We start from the raw sequence: 26867 nt of genomic DNA on the forward strand, positions 1-26867 counted from the left end.
TGTGTGTGTGTGGAGGGATCCGTTCACTCCAGTAATAAGTCTACTTAGACTTACTTTGTTCAATAACTCATACTCTACATCAAATCTCAACGATCCAACCATTAAACTTAAGTTCTTAATACACAAATCAAATCTACAAATTTTAAAAAAATTTAAAAATTATTTGATACTTCGTTTCATTAATTCAATTTGATAGATAACATATTTTTATAATTATCCATCAATTTCAATTAATAAATTGAAGTATCAAATGATTTTTAAATTTTTTAAAAATTTGCAAATTTGATTTGTGTATTAAAAACTTTAAATTCAACGGTTAGATCGTTGAAATTTAATATAGAGAATAAGTTATTGAATGAAATAAGCTTAAGTAGACTTACTCCTAGAATAAATGGATCCCTCTTCTATCTCTGTATCTCTCTCTATATATATATATATATATTGAGATAATAAGATTTAATCTTAAAATCATGCAAATTATTTTAATTATTTACTCTCTTTTTTTGAAGCAATTTTAATTATTTACTTATAGGTCGGGTTTGTAGATTCATTTATACTCTAAATTTATTACATCTCAGTAATTTTTAAAAATTAAAAAAAATTAAAGAGAAATTATTCTAGAAATTATAGTAATTCAGCAAAAAAAAACCTCAATTAGGTAAATAATATCATTTAGAAAATAATAAGCACCGCATGGATATCTAATTCAGTGATGAAATAAAGTGGTAAAAATTTCTCCTTTCAAAACCTAGGGTAGTTTCTATAGTGTGCAACATTGTTCATTACTGAGAGAGAATTTACTGCCACTACACAATAGTATGTCAGGACTTGCTATGGATCAAGAAATTATTGATAAATTCCATTTTGTTAAAGACAAATACTTGTTATTTTGTGATAGTTAAAGTGTTCATATATCTAAGAATTTAGATTCAAATATATTGATGTAAGATATTATTGGAATGTGGTGTACCGGATGACATTTTTGTTTTTATATAATTATGATGTTATATAATGACTAAAGTGAAATTTCAAAACTTATTGCGAGATTGGCATATTTATAGTATTTTTACATGATTGTCTGAAAGTAATTTGTTGGATATTAGATTTCTTTCTTAATTAGATGAAAAAAGACCCAAAATATAAGTTTATTATATGTATCAAGAAAAATATCGATTAAAAACAAAAATCATAAATAGAAGAGGAAGGTCTTTATTGCATATTCATATAACAGTCAGCGTAAAATTACATTTGTTGTTATTCACGGTATATATTTATGTTATTTTGTTACTATCTCCGATAATTAACTTTTTATTAAAATATTACTAATACAACCTAATGTCGTCTAATACAATTTTTGATAAAAATTATTATTAGTTTAGACTAGTTAGCAAAATTCATCTATAAAGTTATGAATACAAGTTATTAAGAAAATTTAATTTTGAAATGTAATTTATTAATGTACCATGATATAAAACATTAAAAAAATTAATTTAGTTATTCTTTATTTGTTTGGAGGATACAAATGATATAAAACATAAATAACTTAGAGTATTATGATGGATCCCAACTTTGATAAGAAGAAAGCAAAGGGCAATTTGCCCAACTTATAAAAAATAAATATTTAAGTGAGTGTAAAATAAAGTGTACGTATTCATATTATTATTTAAAAAATCATCTAAACATACTTACAATAAAATTTAAAATTAATAATAATTTTAATAAGTAATTTTATAATTAATTATTATTATTATTATTATTTATTTTGTAAAGCATATTTCTCTCATCAAATACAACAAAGAAAACTATCTCTCGAAAGGTCTAACTGCCAAACAAGATTACTAGTGATTTGGTGCTTTAATTCAATATTTAAAATTTGGACAATTAACATGTCATGAATTTTGATTGGTGTGTTTTATTTGTGTAAATTTAATAATTAAAAAATATTTTTCTTACATGCATATTAAACTATTTTCACATGCAAATTAAACCAAATCCTTTTCTTTCTGGTAACATATTGGTATGTGCGGTATTCATTGTGATCAATCAACGATCTACGATTGTGTTCGTCATCTCTAAAGCGATCAATCAAGTTTGAGAGGACGACATAGCAAAACAATCATGTCTATGTCTGATTCTGATTCCTCTTCTTATGTTGGGGATTACAAAAGTTTTAAACAAATTTGTCGTGAGCGTAAGTTCTTTTTCCCTTTTATCAATTATTCTTTTAGATATTAGTCATCATGATCCCTCATAATTTCTAACTTATGTATTTATTACTAAATTTGAACAAAATATTAGTGCCCAAATTTATTATTGTTAGGACATTGTTTCTATTTGAACATTTATCAGTTACATGACAAGCACATTAAGACAACTAGCTTAGAGGTTTCAAGTTTGTCTATTGAGTTGAAATATACTTTTTTGGTATTGTGTTGTAACATATGTCATTACTTGGTGCTTATGGTTGTAAAGAAAATATCAAATTTTCATGATGATTTGTCTTCTATTACTTCTTCTATGGGGTGCTTGGCTAATGATGGTTATTTTAGGTTGATATGTTTAGTGTGATAAAAGTTTTAATCACATGGCTTGATTAATTCTCACATAGACTTATTGTCATAACATATTTCATCATAATTTATCTTGAGAATTAAGTTGGAATTCATGCACTTGGTGTGAAGGATGAATCCATTTTTGAATTATTGAGAGAATTCCAATAAGTGAGAAAACAACATATAAAAACACCAATGTGGTAGAAACTACCTTTTATCTAACAAACATACATTCAATGTGTCAAAACTAACTAATGGAGAGACAATTGCATACGAGAATAGGATTCAACGAGCAACAAGTAGCCCAACCCATTATGAGTCATTCACACCAACAACATATTTAAGTACCACTACATCATTTTTCAAAATTAGTATTATTCAATAATATTATATGTAACCAAATAATGTTAATTTACAAAATAATGAAGAGAGATTCAACATAGTTGACAAGGAAAAAGTGACAACTAAAATGCACGTTGTCATCCCTTTATTCAATATGTTATTTTATCATTTGCACATCTATTTTTTTTTTCTTCTCTTATTGTCTTTTGTCCATGTAAATAGAAAGAAAAGGAGAGAAAATTGCATTATGGATGAAATCATTCCAAATTATTTCACAATTCTTTAAATACATGACAGATCAATTTGTTATTGTACATGCCATATAAGTTTCTCTACAATTAGTATTTTAGAATTAAGTATCATCACCAAATTCAATGTAGAACTATTTTTGGATTTATGTTATCTTCCCAGCCATTTTAGTTTTCCTTTAGTTCTTTTAAAATTTTAATTATTTATGATCTGATAAACTTGTTTAATTTCTTTTTGTTGGTATTGTCTCTAGGATTATTACATGAAATGTTGAGATCAACAAAAACAGGAGATTCAATATCAACTTGGAAGGTATGAGTTAATAGTTTAATGAATTCTAACTTAATAGCTGTATCCTTTAATCTGAAAATAGGAGTAAAGGACTCACCCTTCTATATTTTTATTTAACGTTTGTAGTTTACTGTCAATTAGATAATTCATGTGTCTAAAGTGTTTGCTTTATTCATTGGGTCAATATTGAAACTAGGATCATCGTGAGTAGTATTTAATCGATTGCCTCTAATATCTATACTAGTCTTAAAGTAGTTGGTTATTGAGATAAGCTTATAGGTAACTTTTTGTTATAAGTTTGTTAATAATTTTTTTGTAGTTGTTATATCTCTCATTTTTGTTGTAAGGTAATAAGTTAGTTATAACTAGTATGCACACTAAACTTTTTGGGCTAGTTTCCATGTAGTAAGTACATGTAGATACACATATGTGTTGGCAATTGGCTTACATGTAACCAAGTATTAAAATTAATTTTTTTTTACATTTGAGTGAGTATTGAAAGTGAATTAAAGAAACTAACAAGTATAAAGTAGAAAATTGAATTTATTGATTATCATCTTATAATAATTCACAAGTTGCTTGTCTGCAGGTATTAATAATGGACAAACTAACTGTAAAGATAATGTCTCACTCATGCAAGATGACTGATATCACTAACGAAGGTGTTTCATGTAAGTAGTCATTTTTTCTTTCTACTTACAACCAAAAAATGGTTTCCTCCCATATTTTTTTCTTATTGATCTTTTAATAGTAAGGCAAATTTTATTTGTAAAAGTAATGCTATCCCTTCAGTCTCACATTCCATTCCCTTTTGGAAACTTCAAAATTTCAAATTGGGGTATTTATTCACATCCCTCGCCTTACCTCACCAAAAAGACTATTGGAGTGTGTTTGACGATCACTTTTGTCTTCTAGAATTAATTTATTATTAAGGAATTGATGCTAGTTTCCTTCCTTTAGAATTTGAGTTGAAGTGCTTATGCTTAATCACATGTCATTATTCTGTTATAAAATTTAGTATGGTCGAATAGTTCCATTAAAATAAATATTTTTTTAATAATTAATAATTTATTATGAATTCAATTTACATGAGAATATAAGAAAATTATTTAAGTAACAATAGTTTTGTGCATTTAGTTTCATTTCTTGTATAAAGGGTTAGCTTTGCAGAATATAAGTTTGCTACACTGACCTTGTTTTCATCGACTCTAGTTGTCAAAATAACCTTTCTACTTACCAAAGTAAGCACGTGTGCTGGCATATTATATTGGTTCATCATTTTTAGGAGACAATAAATGTAGCTCATTTTGTATTTTGCATTTAGATTACTTAAAAGTTTTGCATAATGTTACTACAAGCATTTTTAAGCCACTATTTATCTTGTTGCTTTTGTTATCTTGTTTTGCTTTTAAAGATATCTTATCCTATTTTATCTCTTCTTCTCATTTTATTACTACTTATTTTTTAATATAAAACACAAAACTATATAATAAAGGAGAACTAGAGACATCAAAACACATTTCACGCTAATCTAAAACAAAGAAGCATATAAGTAATATCAAAATAATAATACGTAACTTAGAAGTTAAGATTTTGGAAGAAAAAAAACTATAACAATTAATAAAAACTAAGAAAATATAAAAAGTTATCCAAAACCAAAAAAAAAAAAATCATTTGAAAAGGCAAAAACCTAAAATTGAACTTTCAGTAATAAAGGAATAAGTAATATCAAAATAATAACACGTAACTTAGAAGTTAAGGTTTTGAAAAAAAAAAACTATAAAAATTGATAGAAACTAAGAAAAAAATTGATAAAAATTGATATATATATATATATATATATATATATATATATATATATATATATATATATAATTATCCAAAACCAAAATGATTCATTTGAAAAGGAAAAAACCTAAAATTCAACTTTCAAGAATAAAGGAATTAAAAAGGTACAGTTTGTAGCAAAGATGCTTTAACATATATACATACATAAAAAAATATGAATACTTTCTTCAAGATTCATTGCTATTAACCAATTCTCATTGATAATAATGATAAGATGTAAAAAGTACATAAACATATTTTCTAAGGTCATTATATAAGCACGTCTCTCTAAAAAAGAATAGGAAAATAAATATTCAGGTATGAGTAGTATGGTAATTTCATAAATAAAACTATATATGTACATGAATTCAATTCAATTTAGATCAATTTTAAAATCAAAGTTAGAAACCTATCCAATAAAAAAAATTATTTTTCAAATACATTTTTTTTTATTTGGTTTGTGGTGTTTGTATTGGATTGTATCGATTTATAAACACTTTTATAAGATAAGGTTATCAACATATTGGTGGGAGCCTAACACATTATGGTTTTTTGTATGTTGTGAAATTTTGTTGTTCTTTTTGTAGTGGTTGAAGACATATACAAACGAAGACAATCATTACCCACCATGGATGCTATATATTTCATCCAACCAACTCGAGAGAAGTAATATATTTGCTATTTGTTTTAGGTTTTGTTACAATGCAATCTGATATAAAATATATAGAATTAATGCCTTGATAAATAAATATGTAGTTTACAAAACAATTTAGGGAATATACTTTTGTTGAGTTTTGAATTTTGAAACTTATAATTTGTTGTTTTTGTTCCAACTTTTTTTTTTTACTTTGCCCTATTAAATTCGTTGTCAATTAGGTTCATATTTTCCTTTTTATTTTATTTTTTTATTTAATTTAATCATCATATATTTACTTTCAAAAATGGCATGATTGTTTCTTTATTATTTTTTATTTTTATTAAATTTTGTTTTGATCATTCCTTTTTGTTCTCTACAACTCAAATGGTGATGCATTACTTTGTCTCTCTATCTCTCTTGATTATTCGTTTATAATGTAAATTGTCGAATAGTTAACATGTTTCAGTCTTTTGAATATGGAACATTTTCATTTAGGTTTGATGTGAAATTTAGTTGGTTTTTTTAATTGGCCCATATTTGATGATTTTCTTTCCACTTCTGCTGGCAGTGTAATAATTTTTTTGTCAGACATGTCTGGAAAAACACCCTTATACAAGAAGTATGTGGTGATTATTGTAATATCTCTTTTGTCTTCAATTCATCATGACTTCAAAAAGTTACTTGTCTTTAAGTATTTTTTATTTCATGTTCCTATAGGGCATTTGTTTTCTTCAGTTCAACTATTTCTAAAGAATTAGTTACTGACATTAAGAAAGATGCAAAAGTGTTGACTCGATTAGGGGCATTGAGAGAGGTAAAGATATTTTGTTTAAAAACTTGATTGTGCCTAATAAATGACATTTGCTTATCGTTCCCAATCAATGGTATTGCTTTTTGTGCTTTCCTCCTCATTTGGATGGCATATGCAGATGAATTTGGAGTATTTTCCCATAGACAGTCAGGTATGTCGTTGTTCACTTGTACTTTATACCATTTCACCTTCAATCTATAATATATGTCACTTTTTTTAATATGAGTATAATTATATTTTTTCCTTTTTGATGGTTAATAAAGTTCAAAACTTATGACATGTAAAAGTGTTTCATATTTTGGTAGAGTTACACATAGATATGAATTTATTTCACGTGATGAATTAGGATTAGATTAAATTAATTATAAATTTAGAATCTATTAGTTGAAGAAAACCTTTCTCAAATACACACAAAGGTTGTGTTTGAAAACATTGAATAAATTGAGCAAGCAAACTATGCTGAATTTGCAAAGTTACAAGCTTTTTTGTGGAATAAATTGTAGTGTTATCCAAGAAGTAAAAAGTTAACAACTAGAAAATGTGGATTGGAAAGTTCGTCTATGCAAATTGAAAATTTTGATCATTCATGTGTATCTTCTACACTATCTTATTAGGAACTCAACATTCATGAAACCATATTGTTGATATCTTTTGATTGTGAAATATGTATCAATTTCTAATTATGTTGTTAGAAATTCTTTTAGTTTTTGATGCCCTAGTCATTTCATTATTAGATGTCTTCAATTTTTGTGTTTTTTTTTTCATGTTAATGCAGGGTTTCATCACAAATAATGACCAAGTGTTAGAGGAGTTATTTGGGGATGAAGAGAATAATCATAAAGGTGTTTCATCTTTGAATGTGATGGCAAAAAGGATTGCTACAGTTTTTGCTTCTTTAAGAGTATGTAGATAGTGCTATGTGACAAAGATAAATAAATTGTAGTCAATTATTTATAATTGTTTAAACTTGTGATTGAAAAGTCTTCTAAAACATTTTAAGGAATTTCCTTCTGTTCGCTTTCGTGCTGCCAAGTCCCTAGATGAAACTACAATGACTACTTTTCGTGATCTTATTCCTACAAAGCTTGCTGCCGAAGTTTGGGATCATCTTGTGAAATATAAAAAAAGTATACCTAACTTTCCTCAGACAGAGACGTGTGAATTACTCATTCTTGATAGATCTATTGATCAGGTTTCTTAGCTTCATTTACTAGTTATATATTGACTTGTAATATTCTTTTGATAAATGATCAAGTTTTTTACAATAAGGATATTACTTTGATTTTTGTAGATTGCACCTGTGATACATGAATGGACTTATGATGCCATGTGTCATGATTTGTTGAATATGGAGGGAAATAAATATGTTCATGAAGTAACTTCTACAATTTCCTTTCTCACTCTAAACTTTTGTATTTGCTTTCTTATAAATAAACACAAATCTTTTGTATTTTTAAGGTTCCCAGCAAACCTGGTGGTCCAATAGAGAGAAAAGAGGTTCTTTTGGAGGATCATGATCCTATATGGCTTGAGCTTCGCCATGCTCATATTGCTGATGTACGTCATACTTTTACGCTTGTACTATCCTATTTAAGCAACATGAGTACCTTTTCATATTAATGATCATGTCAGGCTAGTGAACGACTGCATGAGAAGATGACTAACTTTATTTCAAAGAACAAAGCTGCACAGATACAACATGGTTCAAAGTGAGTGATAATTATCTAGTGATTTCTCAACAATGTCATTGTTATGAAAGAGTTATCTTATAAATATTTAACTTAATGATTTCGTCATTATAAGAAATTAATTATTTGCCTAATTTTTTTAAATTTTTAGATTTATCGTTGTAGAATTGTATGATTTCACTTGAATTTGTTCCACAAAAATAATATGGAAATCTCAACCTTACCATCTCATGGTTTCCTGTCATCACATAATTGCTTTGAGTTTTATCGCTCATTTTGCAATATCTAACTATCTACAAGAACACTTTGAATACATTTCCTTCTTGTTTGAATCATCGGGGTGTAGAAAATGAACAAATCATAGATGACAAAGTATCTTTTTTTTTTTTTTGTTTTATGGGACAAAGTGCAATTGGATCAAACCTTATATGTTGTGAAACTGAAGTTAAGCTTAACTTTCATGTTATTTATGTATTTTTATATTAAAAAATAAATGGGAAAACTTGAGCGTTGTTTTATGATAGCAAATTAAATTTGATGTCACTTTATATTGTATCATAGGGAGACAAAGGAGAATATGGGTCAAACCACATGGTGGGATACTGTAATTTACCTTTCATATTAAAATTTGACATTATGAGAAACTAAATTTAAAATCAATCTTGGAAAATTTGAGTTTTTGATGTTAAACATTGTAGGATAAACTTTTACTCAAGAATGTAGGTTAAGATGTTTAATACAATATAATATGATACACCTAGTTTTTTTTATGCCAAAATAACTTTTTTTTTTTTTGGATGAAGTGTTAATAGTGAAGTTGTTAAATATAATATAATATGATATAATAGTTTCTTATACCAAAACTACTTTGTTTTTCGGAAGGACTGTTAATGGTTTTGTTTATCTGTTGTCATTAAATATTTAGTTTTACGTTCATTTACCAATCAAACTTTGAAAAATAGCTTAGTTGTATACCATGTCAAAATAATGTTTGTCCTGCGTGGAGTATTTTTTTTTTATCAATTTGAACTTTTATGATTGTTTGGCTTAAACATAACATTGATGATCTTGTTTTTTTAATCAAATATTGATAATCTAATTGGATATTCAACTTTTAGAGAAGATTTTATGATATGTCCTCACTATAATATTTAAATACTTATTCTTAGGGATAATTTTACATTCAAAAATATTTTTTTTATCTAACACTAAGAATTATTATACAATAATTCCATGTATTGTTTAAAACTTGTTGTTTTCTATTGAGTCATTTTAAATCCTTGTTGCGTAAAATGTTCAAGTCCTTAATTGAAAATCAAAAGCATATTTGTTTTGTTGTTGAGAAAATTTAACCTTTTTTTATTAATTTAATTGGGCCTAGATTTGTTGTTTGGTGGAAGTGTTTATCTATTCTTTTATTTCTCATCATAACAAACTTAAATAATTGAAATATATTGTCTTTATTGTCATAGTGGTGAAATGTCAACAAGGGACTTACAGAAAATGGTTCTAGCACTTCCAAAATACAATGAACAGATTGACAAGCTCTCTCTCCACGTAGAGGTTAGTTCTTTGTAATGCAATTTTGATATTTTTTTATATAATAATCATATGATATGTTTCCACACAAATGTGTTGTTTACTCTCGAAAGTTGATTATAAGAGGTGTTCTATAATTACCTTGTATTCTTTAGAAGAAGAAAAAATTGTATTTTTTTTGTAATGTCAAATTTTTAATTGTATGATTGGGTAATCATTTTAACTTCCCATGTTATGACCTTCCTATTAAGCAATGCAATATTACTGCTTCCATCATAACTCTTGTTAATAGATGATGAAATAAAATTAAAAAAATTGCACTTTGGTTTGTTAGATATTTTTAAAAGTTAGTTATTTTTTCACAATTGATTAAGATAAATAATTAATTGTGCCAGTGAATATAAACAAGGTTAAATGAGTTTTAAGTCTTTATTATTTGAAAACTATTATCAAGTTTAGAAAAAGTTTTAAAAAAAAACTTATAGAAGAAAATAATATAGAGATAATATTGTTAGAAAAATTGAAAAATGTTTGATGATATATCTTAGAATATTTTAGAGTATATAGTTTATATCTTAGGATTTATTTCTCTTTTATATTTTATGATTTTTTCCTATTTAATTAGGATCTTTATCATTATAGGAATTTTTTTAATCAATTAGAATTACAATGATAATATCAAGGTTTAAGTCTAAGATCTTATACATATTACCTCAATCTTTTCGTCACTAAGTTGATCATAGTGATTTTATTATAGGTATAATTGAATTAGAATCAAATTTATTAGAATATCGTTTATAGACATTTCATATCATGTAAAGGAAAAAAAATTCCTATAAATTTCATATTACAATTTGTCTTTATAAAACAAATTTCGTTTTCTAGTTTAAGGTTTAAGGTTTAAGATTTAGAGTTTTATAGTTTTGACACACAATTTTAACATCTCTTACATCTATTTTTATCTTTTTCAACTAAAACAATCAAACTTATCATATAAGGTGAAATCAACTTAAGAACTTATCAAAGGTTGAGGTGAAAGGCTTAATTTTGACTTTATAGGAGATTTTTTTTTATTCATTTTACCCCTTTATTTTCTTCTTATATAAGTGTTATTTGAAAATTTTAGCCAAATTAATCCTATAAGTGAATCCTCATATATAGTTTTGAAACGAAAAGAAATCAATAAGGTCTCTAAATCTAGTATACTATTTGGTTCTTATGATTTACAAGGACCGGTTGATTTTTTAAAATATTTATTTAAAATATTTAATAGTGAGGTCGTGGAGATTGATTTAACCATTTAAATTTGTTTGACAAATCATTTGAGGAGTTTATAAACTCTTTTTATAAGCTTATAAATTAATTTGACCAAAATATATTTGTTTAGTACAAGAACTTATTTTAATAACTTATAACTTATAAGCTCTTATCTTTTTTTTTTCTTTATTCTTATTAATTTTTTCAAAATATTTTTTTATCCTTTTAATTATGTTCATGGGTTCCAATTTCTATAACCATATAAAGAATGAGATTTTTTGTCTAGATTGCAGGAAAAATTAATAGAATCATTAGGGAGTCAGGACTACAGGAACTTGGTCAACTGGAGCAAGATCTTGTTTTTGGAGATGCAACTACAAAAGATGTGATCAGATTTTTGAGCATGAAAGAAGTAAGAAATTATTTGAACGGGAAAGAAAATTGCCATTCCTTACACCTAATCAATACATATTTCGAAATGAGAAAGCTGTTCGATGCAAGATATGAGTTGTTAGATTGGGATGCATTTTGCATTGTTTCATCTTATAAGTTTGATATAAATGTTGCCTTTATGCAGGATATGACATGTGAAAATAGGTTGCGCTTGTTAATGATTCTTGCCTCTATTTATCCTGAGAAATTTGAGGGAGAAAAGGGTCTCAATTTGATGAGGGTATGGTTCCTTTTTTACAGGGTACAAACTTAATTTCCAGTTGTTGTTCATTTTAAATTTTAAAGATAAATATGTTGTTAAATATACTATGCCTAAGAACTGCAATGATGTTATTCAAATTTTACCTTTTCATATGCTTCTTAGGTAGCAAAATTGACAGAAGAGGATATGAGTGTTGTGCATAATTTGAAAATGCTTGGGGTACAACCAGTTGCCAAAAAAAAAATGACCACCGCTTTTGGTCTTAAGTTTGATATCCGTAAGGTAAAGGTGGTAATTTCTAGATAACATATGTGATTTTTCAACATTATGTTTTGTATGAAAAGTGTTATTTTAAGTTGCCAGAAGAAGAAGAAGCGTGCTGCAAGAAAAGAACGTCTTGATGAAGAAGAAAAGTGGCAGCTATCACGCTTTTATCCCATAATAGAGGTACAAATTAGGTTTCATAATCTTCCAATGTAGAATATGCATTCATTCCCTGATGAAAATCTCACCGAGATGATTTCACTAACTTAAAACTTGAATGTTAACAATGTGTTTGGAAATTTGAAGACCAAGTCTATAAGGACTTTTTAGAGATTTTCTATACAAAAAAAAAAAAAAAAAAAAAAAAAAAAACCTTTTAGACTGGTATCAAACATGCTTTAAGACTATAATTCTCACTACAAAATACATGAAATAGGCAAACAACTATTTACTATTCTTTCTTTTAATGTCATTGTGATTCTGTAACGTAATTAAAAATAAGGCAAAAGTATTTTTCCACATGATGCCCTATTTTTTATTTATAAGAATTTATTTATGATGATTCGTGTGTGTGATGAGTGCATGTTTATTCAGGAACTCATTGAAAAACTCACAAAAAATGAATTGTCAAAGGAAGATTATCCATGTTTGAATGATCCAAGTCCATCATACCACGGATCACCTCTTTTTGGTTCTGTAAACCAAAATCCTCATTCAATGAGATCAAGGCGTACACCTAGTTGGGCTCGATCACGTAGTTCTGAGGATGGCTACTCAAGGTTTAATTTTCTTCCCTCATCAATACTCAATAATCTAATTGCTTCATATGAGATCAATTAGTTTTTCTTTCTTTATCCATTAACATTATTCTTCCATTTGGTTCTCTATGGCTGCTTATTATTCCCCCCTCATTTTTTTAGTTGTTTTGGCTTGCTTAGGCTTGTTATTATTTGATAATTTGTAGGGAAATACCTTGTCTCTGTTGAAATTAATGACAAAAGAACAACTTTCTCACATTTTTTATTATATATTTTTGTGATGGTAAATAGTGATTCAGTGCTTAGACATGCATCGAGTGATTTCAGGAGGATGGGGCAACGAATTTTTGTATTCATTGTTGGTGGAGCAACCAGATCTGAGGTTTATTTTATATTTTTATTTTTATTTTTATTTATATATATATATATATACACACAAAATGATATTGTATTATTCAATAACCCTTGCCCCTTCTAATTTTCTAATATGGTATGTTATTTTAATTTGAATCTACAGCTTAGGATTTGCTATAAGCTTACCGAAAAGCTAAAAAGGGAAATTATTCTCGGCTCATCAAGTCTTGATGATCCTGCACAATTTATTATGGTATTGAAGTTTTACCTTTTTCAATGCCAAATGTAAAGTGTTACTTAACCATGAATTATAATTTTCCATAACCACTCTTGCATGTTATTTAATTATTTTCTTTTGCAGAAACTAAAGATGATAACAACGCATGAGCTTTCATTAGATGATATCCAAATATGATGTTAATAACTTTAGAGCTAGAAGATGAGCTTCTGTTTACTTGTAAATTATATTTGTGTTGTAATCATATAGTTTAATCATCTTGATATTACAATTTGAAAATTTTGTTCATTGTGAACAGACTAAGGAGAACAATCTTCATTAGCTACTAACAAGAATAACAATTTTAAGTTAATAGACAAGAAACTACTTAAATACTTAAACTGGAGCCCTTGTTTTAAATTAAAATACTTTTGACCCATTAAGTTTGGTTCAGTAAAAGTAATTATTAATAAATATTTTCAATAATTATTAGTATTTTTAATTATTAATATTAAGGAAATAATAAATACTTTCAACCCACACTCTTTTTAATAGGTTGAAAGTATTTTTTTTTCACTATTATCATTGTTATTATTATCAAAATTCAAAACTACTTTTTTATTTTAAAAATTTAGCTAAAAATATTTTAAAATTTAACTTAAAAATCAATTTGTTTCCATTTTGGCCAATCATTTTATTTTTATATTTTGCATTTAAAAACCAATAATGTGATTTAAACCTAAGAATTTATATAAATTATTCAAAATCCTCCACTAACCTTAATGAGTAAAATTTATTAGATGATTTCAATCCTCTTTTCTCGAAAAAGAAGCTATTTGAGTTTTAAATTTATTACCGACTGTGACTTTAAGTTGAAAATTTTATGATTATTTATACTTTATATCAACCGAAAAAACATCTTAATCATCCAATAAAAACTATCTTGAAAATTGAGTCTTCACATTAAAAAAACACAAATAATAAAGCACTAAAACATGTTCTACAATAATCCCAAAAGTATGATTACTCTAATTTTGTATTTATGTTTCAAAACTTTGCTTTTTTTAAGATTTTGTCATGTTTTTATGTTTTTTTTTTAAATTATACTTTTATGTGTAGTTCATTAAGAGGTAAGAACCACTAAAGCGAATATAAAAATAAAAGGTTAGAATAATATGCACAAAATAGTTAAGACCAATTTAAATTTCACTGAAACATTATATTGTACAAAAATATAAATGAAGTAATTCTTTTGGACTATAATTTTTATGTTTTAAACATTCTCTTTTATTTCAAAAAGTTCAATATTATACATATTCCAAGTAATATTAATTAACATTTTCGACATATACCTATTATTTATCAATTGTTCTTATTAAAGATATTAGATGGGTATCTTAAACTTAATATTCTAACATTAAATATTTCTTAAGTGTGCAAAAATCTTAAACGTATAAAGTATTTCAGTTTGAAGGGGATAGTTGAAAATATTGTAGAAATTTGTAGATTAACTAATGAAGGTAATTTATTCCAAATAAATGTAAAGGAATAAAAAATGAAGAACTTACTTAATTAGGCGACGTTTCCCGCCAAAAATGTCAAATAAGTATATTGGTTAAGCATTTCTAATAGTCAGCGAGATTTTCTTCTTGCCATGCCCTTTTCCCAGCTACAACAATCACGATTCACACTGGGAAATGAAGTACCAAAAATTTGAACTAAAAATGAGACGAGAATACTTTTATATATCACTACCTCAATGAAGGAAACTGGAGCATTCCCTAAAAAAATTCATAATAATCTCATTGCTTCTAACGGTTCCCTATCACCTCTACAATGTGACCAACCTGTTCGAGTAGGAACACAAGCAGTTTCAGTTTCATTAATCGAACATAAGGATGTGATCAATGAAGAACGGCAAGGCAGTATTCAAAACTCAAGGCAAATTAGAAGACTATTTCTGCTTGGAAACTTACTCTACCTAAATGAGAAAAGAGAAATTTTAGTAAACAAACCTTATCACATTTCTTTTAACGCATTCTTTATAATTAACAGAAATTTATTAGAAATTATAAAATTTAAAGTCTCATTTTTTATTTAATGAGCCTTATATTTTATAATTTATAATGAATTTTAATTAATAATAGAGAATGACATTATAAAAAAATGTTATTACTATAAATCCTACCAAAATACATAATAAGCCTAGAAATATATATATATACTTCTTCAATCTTCAGGATCACAACAGCGGCGTGCTTTCTCCTTTTGAGATAACAAGTTTCCAGCCTTTCTCTTTTTAAGCTCACGAACTAATTTATTGACATATGCAACGTATTTATCAACATCAAATTTTCTTTTGCAGCCTGCATAATTCATGTATCGAATTTTCCCAAAAACGGGTCGCTCTTTCCACCCCTGAAATGCATCATAAAAAATTAAATGCCAAAACTGAGAATTCTAGAAGAAATTTTACAATTCTGTTTGTTTTTTGTATGATTAAGCAAACACCCAACATAGCAGTTTATTTGATTTAGGGGGAAATGAAAAGGAAAGCTCAAATCAGTTCTGCACAAAAAGTAATTACTACAGCCTACAAGGACCAAAAACACTATCTATCAGAAAAAAATCTTCCTCGACATTCAAATTAAATTGTAGCGAATGAGAACAATGTAGGCATACCTGATCATGAACCCCGCATATTGACCACATGCAACCAACATAACCACTTGGATCTCTCCCATCTAATTCATACTGCAGTCAGGCGAAATTGCTGTCATTTATACAAATTGTAATAACCCTCGTCTCATGAAAATCACATGTTATTACTCGATTAGTTCTCTATGTCGACCAAAGTTTTGAACATTACCTTGTCATTTAAATATAGAGATATCTCAAGGGCTTCTTCAGGTCCTCGCGTCCACTCAAGTATCTTCTTTGCCCAATACATTCTGTAAATAAAATTTTAGGGTTTAGGGTTTTTTAACGTTCCCCTTGGAAGCTATTTTTATACTGCAAAAGGTACGTAGTGTCTCCGCTAAGATATTATACAGCATCATGTGAAATAAGTAATAAAATTCCACCATAGAAATGGAAATCCAGGAAGAGAATAAAATAGAATATTTCAGTCATCTGAAAGATTTCAGCATATCTGCGAAGATATTCAGCAAATATTGTAGTATCTTTTAATGTATGAAATCATTCATACTACTCTACCCACACACAAAAAAAAAAAAAAACAAAACTAGAACAGTGGCACAGCATCGGTTTGTCAACTAGATATTCATGACACATTTTTTTAGTTGTGTTTTCCTTTTGTCGGTCCATAATTAGCTTTCAAATTATGGGTGATCAGATTTTCTAGTTTATACTGAACATCATTCTTTAGTATGCATGACTCGCTTGTTTTCACTCTTTATAATGCAGGCTTATCAATCATAATAAAGGTAAAGAGAACCTATAAAGATTATGTAGAGCTGTAAGGAGGAAAAATAAGAAGAAGAAAAAAAAGAGGAAAAAGTTGATGGATTCTCTTCATTACATGATAACCTTGGAATGTGCAACATAACATTATTCGGAAAGCAACAAAAAGGAAACAAGAGTTCATTAAGAAGTTACTAACCGCATAAAACCGTGCATCTTTCCGTAGTGAACCATCTCCAGCTGAGAAGCATTCCAGAGCTGATAATTGCAACCAAACAATATAATACTTATTTAGGCCAATGCTAATAAAATCCCAGTGATTTAGAATGAGCTGAAGTGTAATAACGCCTTATTATTAATATAGAAGCATTGAGAAACTTTGAAATTGAGTAGTAGTAAATTATTATACGAAAGAAAGTGCAAGTCTTTTGAAGGTATCAGGATGTTTCATTTGGCAATATTATTCTTATCCAGCAAACACTGGCTTACAGGATCAGCAGTCTGTGCCTTCTCCAACTGCTCCCTCCTGCAAATCCAGAATCTACATCAGCTTAAAAGTAAACAAAAACAATAGAGTTAGAAACAAACCAATGCGACTCACGTGTAAATATGTTCTCGCTTATCGGTGGCATGCTGAATTAAGGTGTTCTGAGCCCAGCCCCATGCTCCTTTTAATGAATCATAAAGAGGCTGGTAGAAGCAAAAGTTGTCAGCAAGCTCTCTCCGCACAATCAACTCCTCCAAGAAAGCATCAATTGCCTTCAGACCACAAGCCAAGAACATAAGATACAAGATGTCATCGCCATTTTTGGGAAGAAAAGAACATCATGAAACAGAAAGAATCAAGAGCAGGGCAGTAAACAAACTTGAGGATGTGAATTTCGCAGCTTACGTGCTTCTAAAGCACATCGCTGAGCAGATATCTGTCCAAAATGCAAATAGGGAGATAAGCCAGAAAGCGCATTGGGGTGGCACGGGTTGTTGCGATCCATGGCATAACCTTTCAACCTCTTGGTCAAGAATCCATTTTCACTTCCCATCAACACTTCCCTCGCCGCATTTTCCCCTGGCTCACACCAATCAACTTCAGGAACCTCAGCACCCCTCCTAGTAATTTGACAAAAACAATCATCAAGTTGTGATCAGCATTCAGCAATGCTTCTCAAGATAGAACAAGTCTAATAACCTTAACACGTCAGCAATGAGATCATCCCAGTCAATGGAATGGTTGTCAGTAAGAACCCACTTCCTAGTTGGTGGTTCTAATTCAATGTCAGGGAAATCAATGAGATACTCAGAAAGCCTTTTGTTTATCTTAGCCCTAATGGTCTTAGCACTGTATTCCAACTTATCAGAGGCAACCCAAAGGGGAACAACGTTGTGAGCATCCACCTCATGCACAGTAACGGAATCGCTAACCCTCTTGCAAATCTCTTCTTTACACTTGAGCACTTCCCGCAACGGTGAGAAATCCGTCACCAAAAGGGAAGCACCACATTCTCTAAGAAACTTTGGCACAGTCTCCTCTGCCTCACCCTACAATAAATGGAAAGTAAAAACAACATTCCTGAATGAAGATAAACCTCTCAATGGGTAAGTTGTTTGATTTAAGCAAGAAGTGCCAAACAGGACTTTAATGGAAGAAAAGCTCAAGGTGAAAGTTACCTGGAACAAGAAAAAGGGGATTTGAGTGTGTTGCATACGGTGGCACAGTTGGCGCAAGCCTCTGAGCATGAACCCTAGATGACGGGATTTGGCGCCAAGGAAGCTGTGGAAGAGATTGAAAACAACGGCCACGGGTACGTTGGCTTTGTTGGCCTCAGCAACGGCGTGGATCAGAGCCCAATTGTCTCTCACCCGTTGATCTCTGAACATCCAGTACACAACGGGACCCGCACCCGCTTCGCCGCGCAGCCCTTCTTTCAGGGTCCGAACCCGACCCGCTTGAACCGACATCGCCGACGCTGCGGAAGCCATTCTTCTATTCTACCATTCGCCTCTTGGAGGGAACTTCAACTGTTCCATGTGTGGTTTCAAACCAACATACGTGGTTCCACTCGCTGTTTGACACCTGTTCACTTCTATTTATTATATTTTTCGTGATTGGATCTGGACCCAAATTTAAACTCAACGAGCCATTCATTAAAGCCCATAAAAGAAACTAGTTTAAAATCAATAGGTTTTTTTCTTTTTTTTTCAAATTTTGATTGCAGTGATTTACTTCTTGACTTCTTGGGGGTTTATTACTTCAATGCACAATAGGCTTTATAATTATTGGAGATTCTCACGTGATTCAATTCAGCTACATATCATAGACATGCACATCAGTGTATTTCATTTGAATAATATCAAGAGTGTTTACAAAAAAATGGATTATTTATATTAATTATAAATCTCAACATATTATTTAAATTTAATCATGTTGCAAGATAAAAACACATTAAAATGGATTCCTACATGTTTTTTTATTAAATTTAAATGATGTAAAAAACTTTGGTACTAGCCCAGAATTTGTGGGCTTCTTTTATGATTTACAGCCACCTAGTCCTAGGTGGAGTAGGACATTTAATAGCAGCCCAAATTAGTGGGTCTTAGTGCAAGAAAGTTACGAAAGGTATAAAAGCAAATACGCCCACCGTGGGGCTCGAACCCACGACCACAAGGTTAAGAGCCTTGCGCTCTACCGTCTGAGCTAGACGGGCTTGATGATAAAGACTTTCATTTTCAAAATAAGTTTAATAAATTATTTACACTAACTTTGTGCCGGGCGTTCAATGCTTTTCTTGAAAGTAAAAAGCTATACATTTATGAATGAAAAATATCGTGTAATACGCATTAACTTGATAAGATATCCCGTAATCATTTTTCCAAACGATATCTGGTAACCATTTTTATATTATAAATATGAAGTCTTTTTATATATATAATTTTAACATATATTTTATTATATATTCTTGTAATACATAACTGTATTACCTTTTAAGAAATATTAAACTACTGTAAAAAAATATTAAACTAAATAGTTTTAATATTTTTATATTATACTTTTTCTGTCATAGCCATAGATTCATATCTCAACTTTAACAAACATACTATACATTTTTTTTCTATCAAATATCATTCTCTAATATTTTTAATTTTTTTATTTTATCTTAAAATATCAAATCTCTTATATTAATATATTGTGAACTATTATCACTTTCATGCTTTGTTTACTTTGGAGACGAAAAATAAAGGAACGAATGTGAAAAGAAAAAAAAATAATAGGAAATGAAATAATATTTTAGATTGTTTGATTGTGAAAAATGTTGAAAGAAAATAAATGTATATAAAATGATATAAATACTCTAAATTAAGAAAATTAATACATGGTTATCTTAATCAGACTTTATTATTAGTTGAAATTTATTAAAAATTATATAATTTGTAAATGTTTCATCTCATTTGATAATTATTTCTCTTGATTTAGTATTGAGATCTATTAAAATATGAAATTTTTAACAAATAATAGAAAGTATTAAAAAGAAAGCTATTAAAGAATACAACGATGACTTTTTATCCAAAAGACATTATTATTTTACAAAATTCCCACAATGGATATATTTAAAATAAAATTAAATAAAATAGTAAGTTATGTTTGATTGCATATATAAATTATAAACTCAAAAATATACATCGTTTATTGAAAATACGTTTTTTATTTAAAATTTAAAATATAAAAAGGAACTCAAATATGTATCATAAATAAAACTTCTATTAATTTATATTAAAAATATTAAATTGCACGTCATGTTTTAAAACATGTCTTCCCCTTTAAATATCGTCTTTTTTGAACATGACATGCTCCTTTGTCGGATTTTTTTTTTTTAATTCATCCATTATAGAAATTTCGAAGAAAAAAAATTCCCCTTCAAGTAAAAAAATCAAATGCAACTTGTATTTCTCTATTAATTAAAACTAGTCATATAAAAATATAATGTATTATTAATGTGTCACCAGTATCCATTATTCTACATTTCAATTTCGATAGCTTTAAAAGTAGCTATGAAAAGCATGATTAAAGAGAAAAATGGATAATTGAAAGAAGAAGAAAAAAAAGAGAAAGAGAATAATTATTACTCATTTAATCATCAAGAGAGCTAAACTGTTATTAGGGCATTTTCAATGGAAACAACTTATTTGAGTTGTTTCATGTCTTTTCAATGAAAAAAGTGGTCCTGAGTATGTCATGTCAGTATTAAGCAATTCAAACATAAATTTATTTCAATGGTGAGAAACTTTAAGAAATTCGATTTTTAAATTTTTTTTCTAATCATTTATGAACCAATTTTAAATTTTTATTAAAAAGGGTAATTGCACTACAATGAAAGAAAATAAATTATGAAAAAAAAATACACAATAAGTAGATATTAAAAATAAAATAAAATAATAATAAATACATAGATATTATATGAAATTAATTTTCATCATTATTATTTCCGAAACGTTTCCAAATATGTTCAATAAGATTTGCTTGAAATCTGGTAAGGGACTATTGTTTGAGGAAGTAACTCTCTCTCTTCTTCAAGCAACTCATGTTGCTACGTCAGAATCCTCTAATGGTAAGAAACTGGGGTTTGAGTTGCTTCAAGAGACAATGGATGTACAGGTAGGGGGGTTCGGCCACCACCCCATCGGCCGCCGAAAGGCGGAACCAGGAAGCCGAATGCCAATCGGCCACCAGGATCGGCCTACCATCATTTGGTACTCTTAATCAAAGATTAGAGGTTAATTAGTCGATTAAGGTGTATTACCTAATACGGTAAATATGTCGCAGGGCCCATGGGGTCCAGGGCCCATAAATGTCAGTATAAATGGCTCAGGACAAAAGGTAACGTCACTGTTCATTAATTATCCTAGATATTCGAGCTTGTCCTGACTTGAGCGTTGGAGTGCCTTTTGCAGGTACCAACCCCTTCACCAGCGCATTGGATCGGAGCTCTCGTTCGGCCTTTGGACTACTAGAAGACTTAGTGTGCCCATCAGACAGGTACATTTTGGCGCCCACCGTGGGGCCGAACTGAGACGCTTGTGAAGATTAATTGAGTGAGACAATGGCGATAACCAGGAGAACAAACACGACAGATCAACAACCTGAGGAGGAACATGTCGAAGTGGTGGACGAAACCGACCTTTCTGAAACCGTTCGTCTATTAAGACAAGAGATGGAGGCTATGAAACAGCAGCGAGAAAAAGATGCTAGGGAGCTTTCACCCTTAAGAGCTGAGAATGAGGCGTTAAAGAATCAAGATACCTCGTGGAAACCTACTCAGGGCACCAATACACAAACTCAAGGGTCGCACCAGTCCCATACGGTCCATCCCTCGGTCCCTCACGCCTCGGCAGTAGCACCTGGAAAGCACCCTTCAGCCTTACCCACTGTCGATCGGCCCGCAGATTTGACAACCGTTGGCTCGCATCGACACTCTTTTACTCCCTCCATAATGCAGCTTCCTCTGATGGACAATTGGAAATCTTTACCTATTGATAAGTATGATGGTACCACTGATCCTGATGAACATCTTGACGTTTTTCTTACGCAAGTAACCCTGAGTACTACGGATGATGCTGCATTGTGTCGCATCTTCCCTACATCCCTCAAGGGCAGGGCGTTGAGCTGGTTCACTCGGCTACCCGCTAATTCGATCGACTCATTCAATACACTGTCGTCTCAATTCACAGTTCAGTTTGCAACGAGTCGTTCCCATAGCCTGACATCTTTATCACTGATTAGTCTTTGGCAAGATAAAAAGGAGAAGCTTCGAGCTTTCATGGATCGGTTCAACAAGGCAGCCTTGGAAATCTGAGATCTCAACCCGGCTGTAGCGCTTCATCATCTGACAACAGCTTTAAAACCAGGGCCATTCGTCAATAGCCTATGCAAGAAACCTCCTTCAGATATGAATGACCTACGCAGGAGAGCCGACAAGTACATGCAAAAGGAAGAGCTAGCTGATTTCCGCAACCAAGCTCGAGCTGAAACTATGGGAGAGACAGAGAAGCTGATGTATGTTTGAAATGATGTATACACAAAGGTGCACTCTTTTCCTTGATCGGTCATTTCTACCCTTATAGTGAAAAGGGATTTTGGTCGACAAGGTTTTTAACGAGACACCAATCAATGAAGTACAATTCACCCTCATTCAAGACTTTCTTCTTAACTGTTTACTCGAATATTAACTTAGAAGACTTCCCTCCCAAGTCGTCACTGGGCCAAAGACGTGCCTTCTAATTTCTCTCACAAGACTTCCCTCTCGAGTGACCCACTCGACCAAGGACGTGCCTTCGAATTTCGCTCACAAGGTTTCCCTCCCGAGTTGTCACTCGACCAAGGATGTACCTTCGATTTTCCTGATAAGGTTTCCCTCCCGAGTCGTCACTCGGCCAAGGATGTACCTTTGGATTTCTTCAAAAGGTTTCCTTCCCGAGTCGTCACTCGGCCAAGGATGTACCTTCGGTTTTCCCGAAAAGGTTTCTCTCCCGAGTTGTCACTCGGCCAAGGATGTACCTTTGGATTTCTTCAAAAGGTTTCCCTCCCGAGTCGTCACTCGGCCAAGGATGTACCTTCGGTTTTCCTGAAAAGGTTTCCCTCCCGAGTTGTCACTCGGCCAAGGATGTACCTTTGGATTTCTTCAAAAGGTTTCCCTCCCGAGTCATCACTCGGCCAAGGATGTACCTTCGGTTTTCCTGAAAAGGTTTCCCTCCCGAGTTGTCACTCGGCCAAGGATGTACCTTTGGATTTCTTCAAAAGGTTTCCCTCCTGAGTCATCACTCGGCCAAGGATGTACCTTCAGTTTTCCTAAAAAAGTTTCCCTCCCGAGTTGTCACTCGGCCAAGGATGTACCTTTGGATTTCTTCAAAAGGTTTCCCTCCCGAGTTGTTACTCGGCCAAGGATGTACCTTCGATTTTTCTGATAAGGTTTCCCTCCCGAGTCGTCACTCGGCCAAGGATGTACCTTCGGCTTTCCTGAAAAGGTTTTCCTCCCGAGTCATCACTCGGCCAAGGATGTACCTTCGATTTTCCTAAAAGGTTTCCCTCCCGAGTAATCAACTCGGCTAAGGATGTACCTTATAAAGTATAAAAGGTTTCCCTCCCGAGTTGATCAACTCGGCCAAGGATGTACCATATAAATCATAAAGGTTTCCCTCCCGAGTTGATCAACTCGGCCAAGGATGTACCTTATAAATCATAAAGGTTTCCCTCCCGAGTTGATCAACTCGACCTTATAAATCATAAAGGTTTCCCTCCCGAGGTAATCAGCTCGGCCAATTCTCTATCGAATTGCTCAACTCGGCCAACGAGGAAATCAAAGCACTTCCGAGTAACCTCCACTCGGTTTTGCTAAGAAATCAAGCATTTCCGAGTAACTTCCACTCGGTTTTGCTAGAATGCCAAGCATTCCCGAATGACATCCACTCGGCTTTGCTAAGAAATTAAGATATTTCTGAACGGCACCCACTCGGTTTTGCTAGGAAATCAAGACATTTCTGAATGACATCCACTCGGCTTTGCTAGGAAATCAAGACATTTCCGAATGACATCCTCTCGGCTTTGCTAGGAAATCAAGACATTTCCGAACGACGTCCACTCGGCTTTGCTAGGAAATTAAGATATTTCCGAACTGCATCCACTCGGTTTTGCTAGGAAATCAAGACATTTCCGAATGACATCCACTCGATTTTGCTAGGAAATCAAGACATTTCCGAATGACATCCACTCGGCTTTGCTAGGAAATCAAGACATTTCCGAACGACGTCCACTCGGCTTTGCTAGGAAATCAAGACATTTCCGAACGACGTCCACTCGGCTTTGCTAGGAAATCAAGACATTTCCGAACGACATCCACTCGGCTTTGCTAGGAAATCAAGATATTTCCGAACGACATCCGCTCGGTTTTGCTAGGAAATCAAGACATTTCCAAATGACATCCACTCGGTTTTGCTAGGAAATCAAAGCATTTCCGAGTGACGTCCACTCGGTTTTGCTAGGAAATTAAAGCATTTCCGAGTGACGTCCACTCGGTTTTCGGCCAACGAAGAAATCAAGGCATTTCCGAGTAACCTCCACTCGGTTTTCGACAACTCTTTCGGAACAGTTTATATAAAACATTCTTGGAATAAATTTGTTAAGTTTTTAAGTTAAGAGAGACGATCCGAATTAGCATTGATTTGAAAATACACCACATGATTCAATAGAAAGTGCCATTTCATTCAAAAGTGGAGGCTCTATCGGCCCCCTTGCTACAAAAATTTAAAAAATGGAGGCTCTATCGGCTCCCCTTGTTACAAAAAACCTTGTAAAATATCAACACTACTCCTCCGAATTTCTGACCGTGTCATCCTGAGCATGAGTATCAGTTTCCCCTTCTAGCTCGGGATTGGCATGTTCTTCATCTTCCTCTTCACCAGACGAAGCGTCAGCATCTCCTTCTGGCTGGGGGGCAGCTCCCGGCTCCGAGTCATCAGGGTTCGCCCCCTCGGGCATCTCAGCAAAGGACATAAATGACCCTTGATAAAAATCCTGGTTCATGTCGAATTCAAAGTCCTCCGGGAATTGGCCAAAGTGCTTTGCTTACCGAACAACATGTTTAAATCCAGCCTCGTGCTGAGCGACGATCTTCTCCTTAGCCTGCTCTTTCAGGCGGTTGTATTCAGCTTGGGCGATCTCTGCTCGGCGGCGCTCTTCATTGATTGCCTTTTGTAGATCCAGGCGAAGAGTGTCATTCTCCCGCCTAACAGAATCCAGCTCGGCAGCCAACTCGCGATTTCTGGCTGTTGCTTGTTCGGTGACCGAAATAGCTTCGGCTGTGGCCTTCTCGGCCTCTTCGAGACTTTGTTTCAGATGCATCACCTCGCCGACAGGCTCCATGGCTAGGTGATGATCCAAGGCCAACGAACGTGCTTGCATCTCGCAGAAAAGTCTCCACTTGGTTCTCGTCTCCAGGCCGGCCAAGAACTCTCGCCCGAACGATGAAACTGCATCGGACCGAATCAGGGTATCGGCCGATACATCATCACTCAGAAAAGCCCGAGACATTAGTTGGGGCGGCACCACAATCACAGTCTGATTGGGTGATGCCTCGGGCAACAGTTTAGCCTTCTTCGGATTCCCTGATTGTTCCTCAGAACCTTTCCTCTTCGTTCGCTCTCGATCAACCTCTTTCCCCATCCTCCCCTTCTTCTTTTTCCGTTCGGGCGAAGGAAGCTCTCGGTTATCTTGCTCACGTTGGGGAGTGCGCGAACAGTCGAAGTACCAACACCCCCGACTTGCTTAACCTGCTTCACTCGAGCGGCTAACAAGTTGCAGATGTTAAGTTCGTCAGCTCCACTGGACACCATAATTCCTGCAAAAAGATAAAGTAAACATCAATAGGAATTTATCCAATAGCCGAAATAGGAGGGATAACGTACCTATCAGGTCGTTCTCCCATAGGGGAGATTCAACCAAGTTAATTAGAGATCGGGTCGGTAAGCGCCGAGGAAGGCGGAGTAACAGTTTTAAATCTTTTCGTTCTTCGGTCGAAAGAAGACTCTTCGGTACTACATCGTACGGCCGAGGGGCCCGTGTCCAGTATAGAGGAAACAAACTTCTGTTATCCTCACCGAAAAAGAAACGTCTCCCATTCGGACGAATGGTCACTCGAAAAAATCCCGCCTTGAAATTCTTATAGGAAGATGTAAAGCTATCCAACAATTGTCGTTCCCCTACTCGGCTCAATGACAACCACTTGGCCAATATGGAGGGTATGGACGAGTAGAAATAAAGAAAGAGTAGTGGGGAAGGCCTAATGTGAATACATCGACACAAGTGCTTGAAACCCTGCAGTTGAGCCCAACTGTTCGGATGTAATTGGGTTGGGGCAACATTGAGAACCCTCAACACTCCCATAGTAAACTCATCAAAAGGTAGTTTTACTTTGAGATCCCGAAGGAAACAATCATATATGTAGAACGATTCCATTTT

General features: G+C 32.0%; 2 protein-coding genes and 1 non-coding gene across 4 annotated transcripts; 1 reads left to right on the plus strand and 2 right to left on the minus strand.

The window, feature by feature from the left end:
- Nucleotides 1–1707: 1707 nt before the first annotated feature.
- Nucleotides 1708–15069, plus strand: LOC109801531 (SNARE-interacting protein KEULE). The gene is made up of 21 exons (XM_029271946.2): nucleotides 1708–2191; nucleotides 3397–3455; nucleotides 4024–4105; nucleotides 5849–5927; nucleotides 6467–6517; nucleotides 6616–6712; nucleotides 6828–6860; nucleotides 7485–7610; nucleotides 7710–7901; nucleotides 8001–8084; nucleotides 8168–8266; nucleotides 8342–8418; nucleotides 9870–9960; nucleotides 11480–11605; nucleotides 11771–11887; nucleotides 12011–12130; nucleotides 12212–12295; nucleotides 12707–12891; nucleotides 13162–13252; nucleotides 13388–13477; nucleotides 13586–15069. Exons 1-21 carry the CDS (start codon nucleotides 2119–2121, stop codon nucleotides 13637–13639), a joined length of 2010 nt encoding a protein of 669 aa, XP_029127779.1. The 5' UTR covers nucleotides 1708–2118; the 3' UTR covers nucleotides 13640–15069.
- A 132-nt stretch (nucleotides 15070–15201) lies between these two features.
- Nucleotides 15202–18893, minus strand: PHR1 (photolyase 1). Of its 2 annotated transcripts, none has more exons than XM_020361457.3 (10): nucleotides 18530–18893; nucleotides 18051–18400; nucleotides 17731–17971; nucleotides 17466–17623; nucleotides 17354–17390; nucleotides 17064–17122; nucleotides 16311–16392; nucleotides 16124–16195; nucleotides 15667–15859; nucleotides 15202–15422 (listed from the first exon to the last, which is right to left on the minus strand). In XM_020361457.3, the coding sequence occupies exons 1-9, from the start codon at nucleotides 18839–18841 to the stop codon at nucleotides 15671–15673; spliced, it is 1500 nt and encodes a 499-aa protein (XP_020217046.1). In that variant the 5' UTR covers nucleotides 18842–18893; the 3' UTR covers nucleotides 15202–15422; nucleotides 15667–15670. The 2 variants fall into 2 exon arrangements, with proteins under 2 accessions (XP_020217046.1, XP_020217048.1); XM_020361459.3 differs by having other exon boundaries at nucleotides 15202–15288; nucleotides 18530–18892.
- Nucleotides 18894–19493: 600 nt separating this feature from the next.
- TRNAK-CUU (transfer RNA lysine (anticodon CUU)) lies at nucleotides 19494–19566 on the minus strand. Its single transcript has one exon. It is a non-coding gene; the product is annotated as a tRNA-Lys (tRNA).
- Nucleotides 19567–26867: the final 7301 nt, after the last annotated feature.

The sequence above is a fragment of the Cajanus cajan genome, chromosome 11 (assembly GCF_000230855.2).
Source record: "Cajanus cajan strain Asha chromosome 11, NIPB_CcT2T_4, whole genome shotgun sequence".
Classification (NCBI taxonomy): Eukaryota; Viridiplantae; Streptophyta; class Magnoliopsida; order Fabales; family Fabaceae; genus Cajanus; species Cajanus cajan.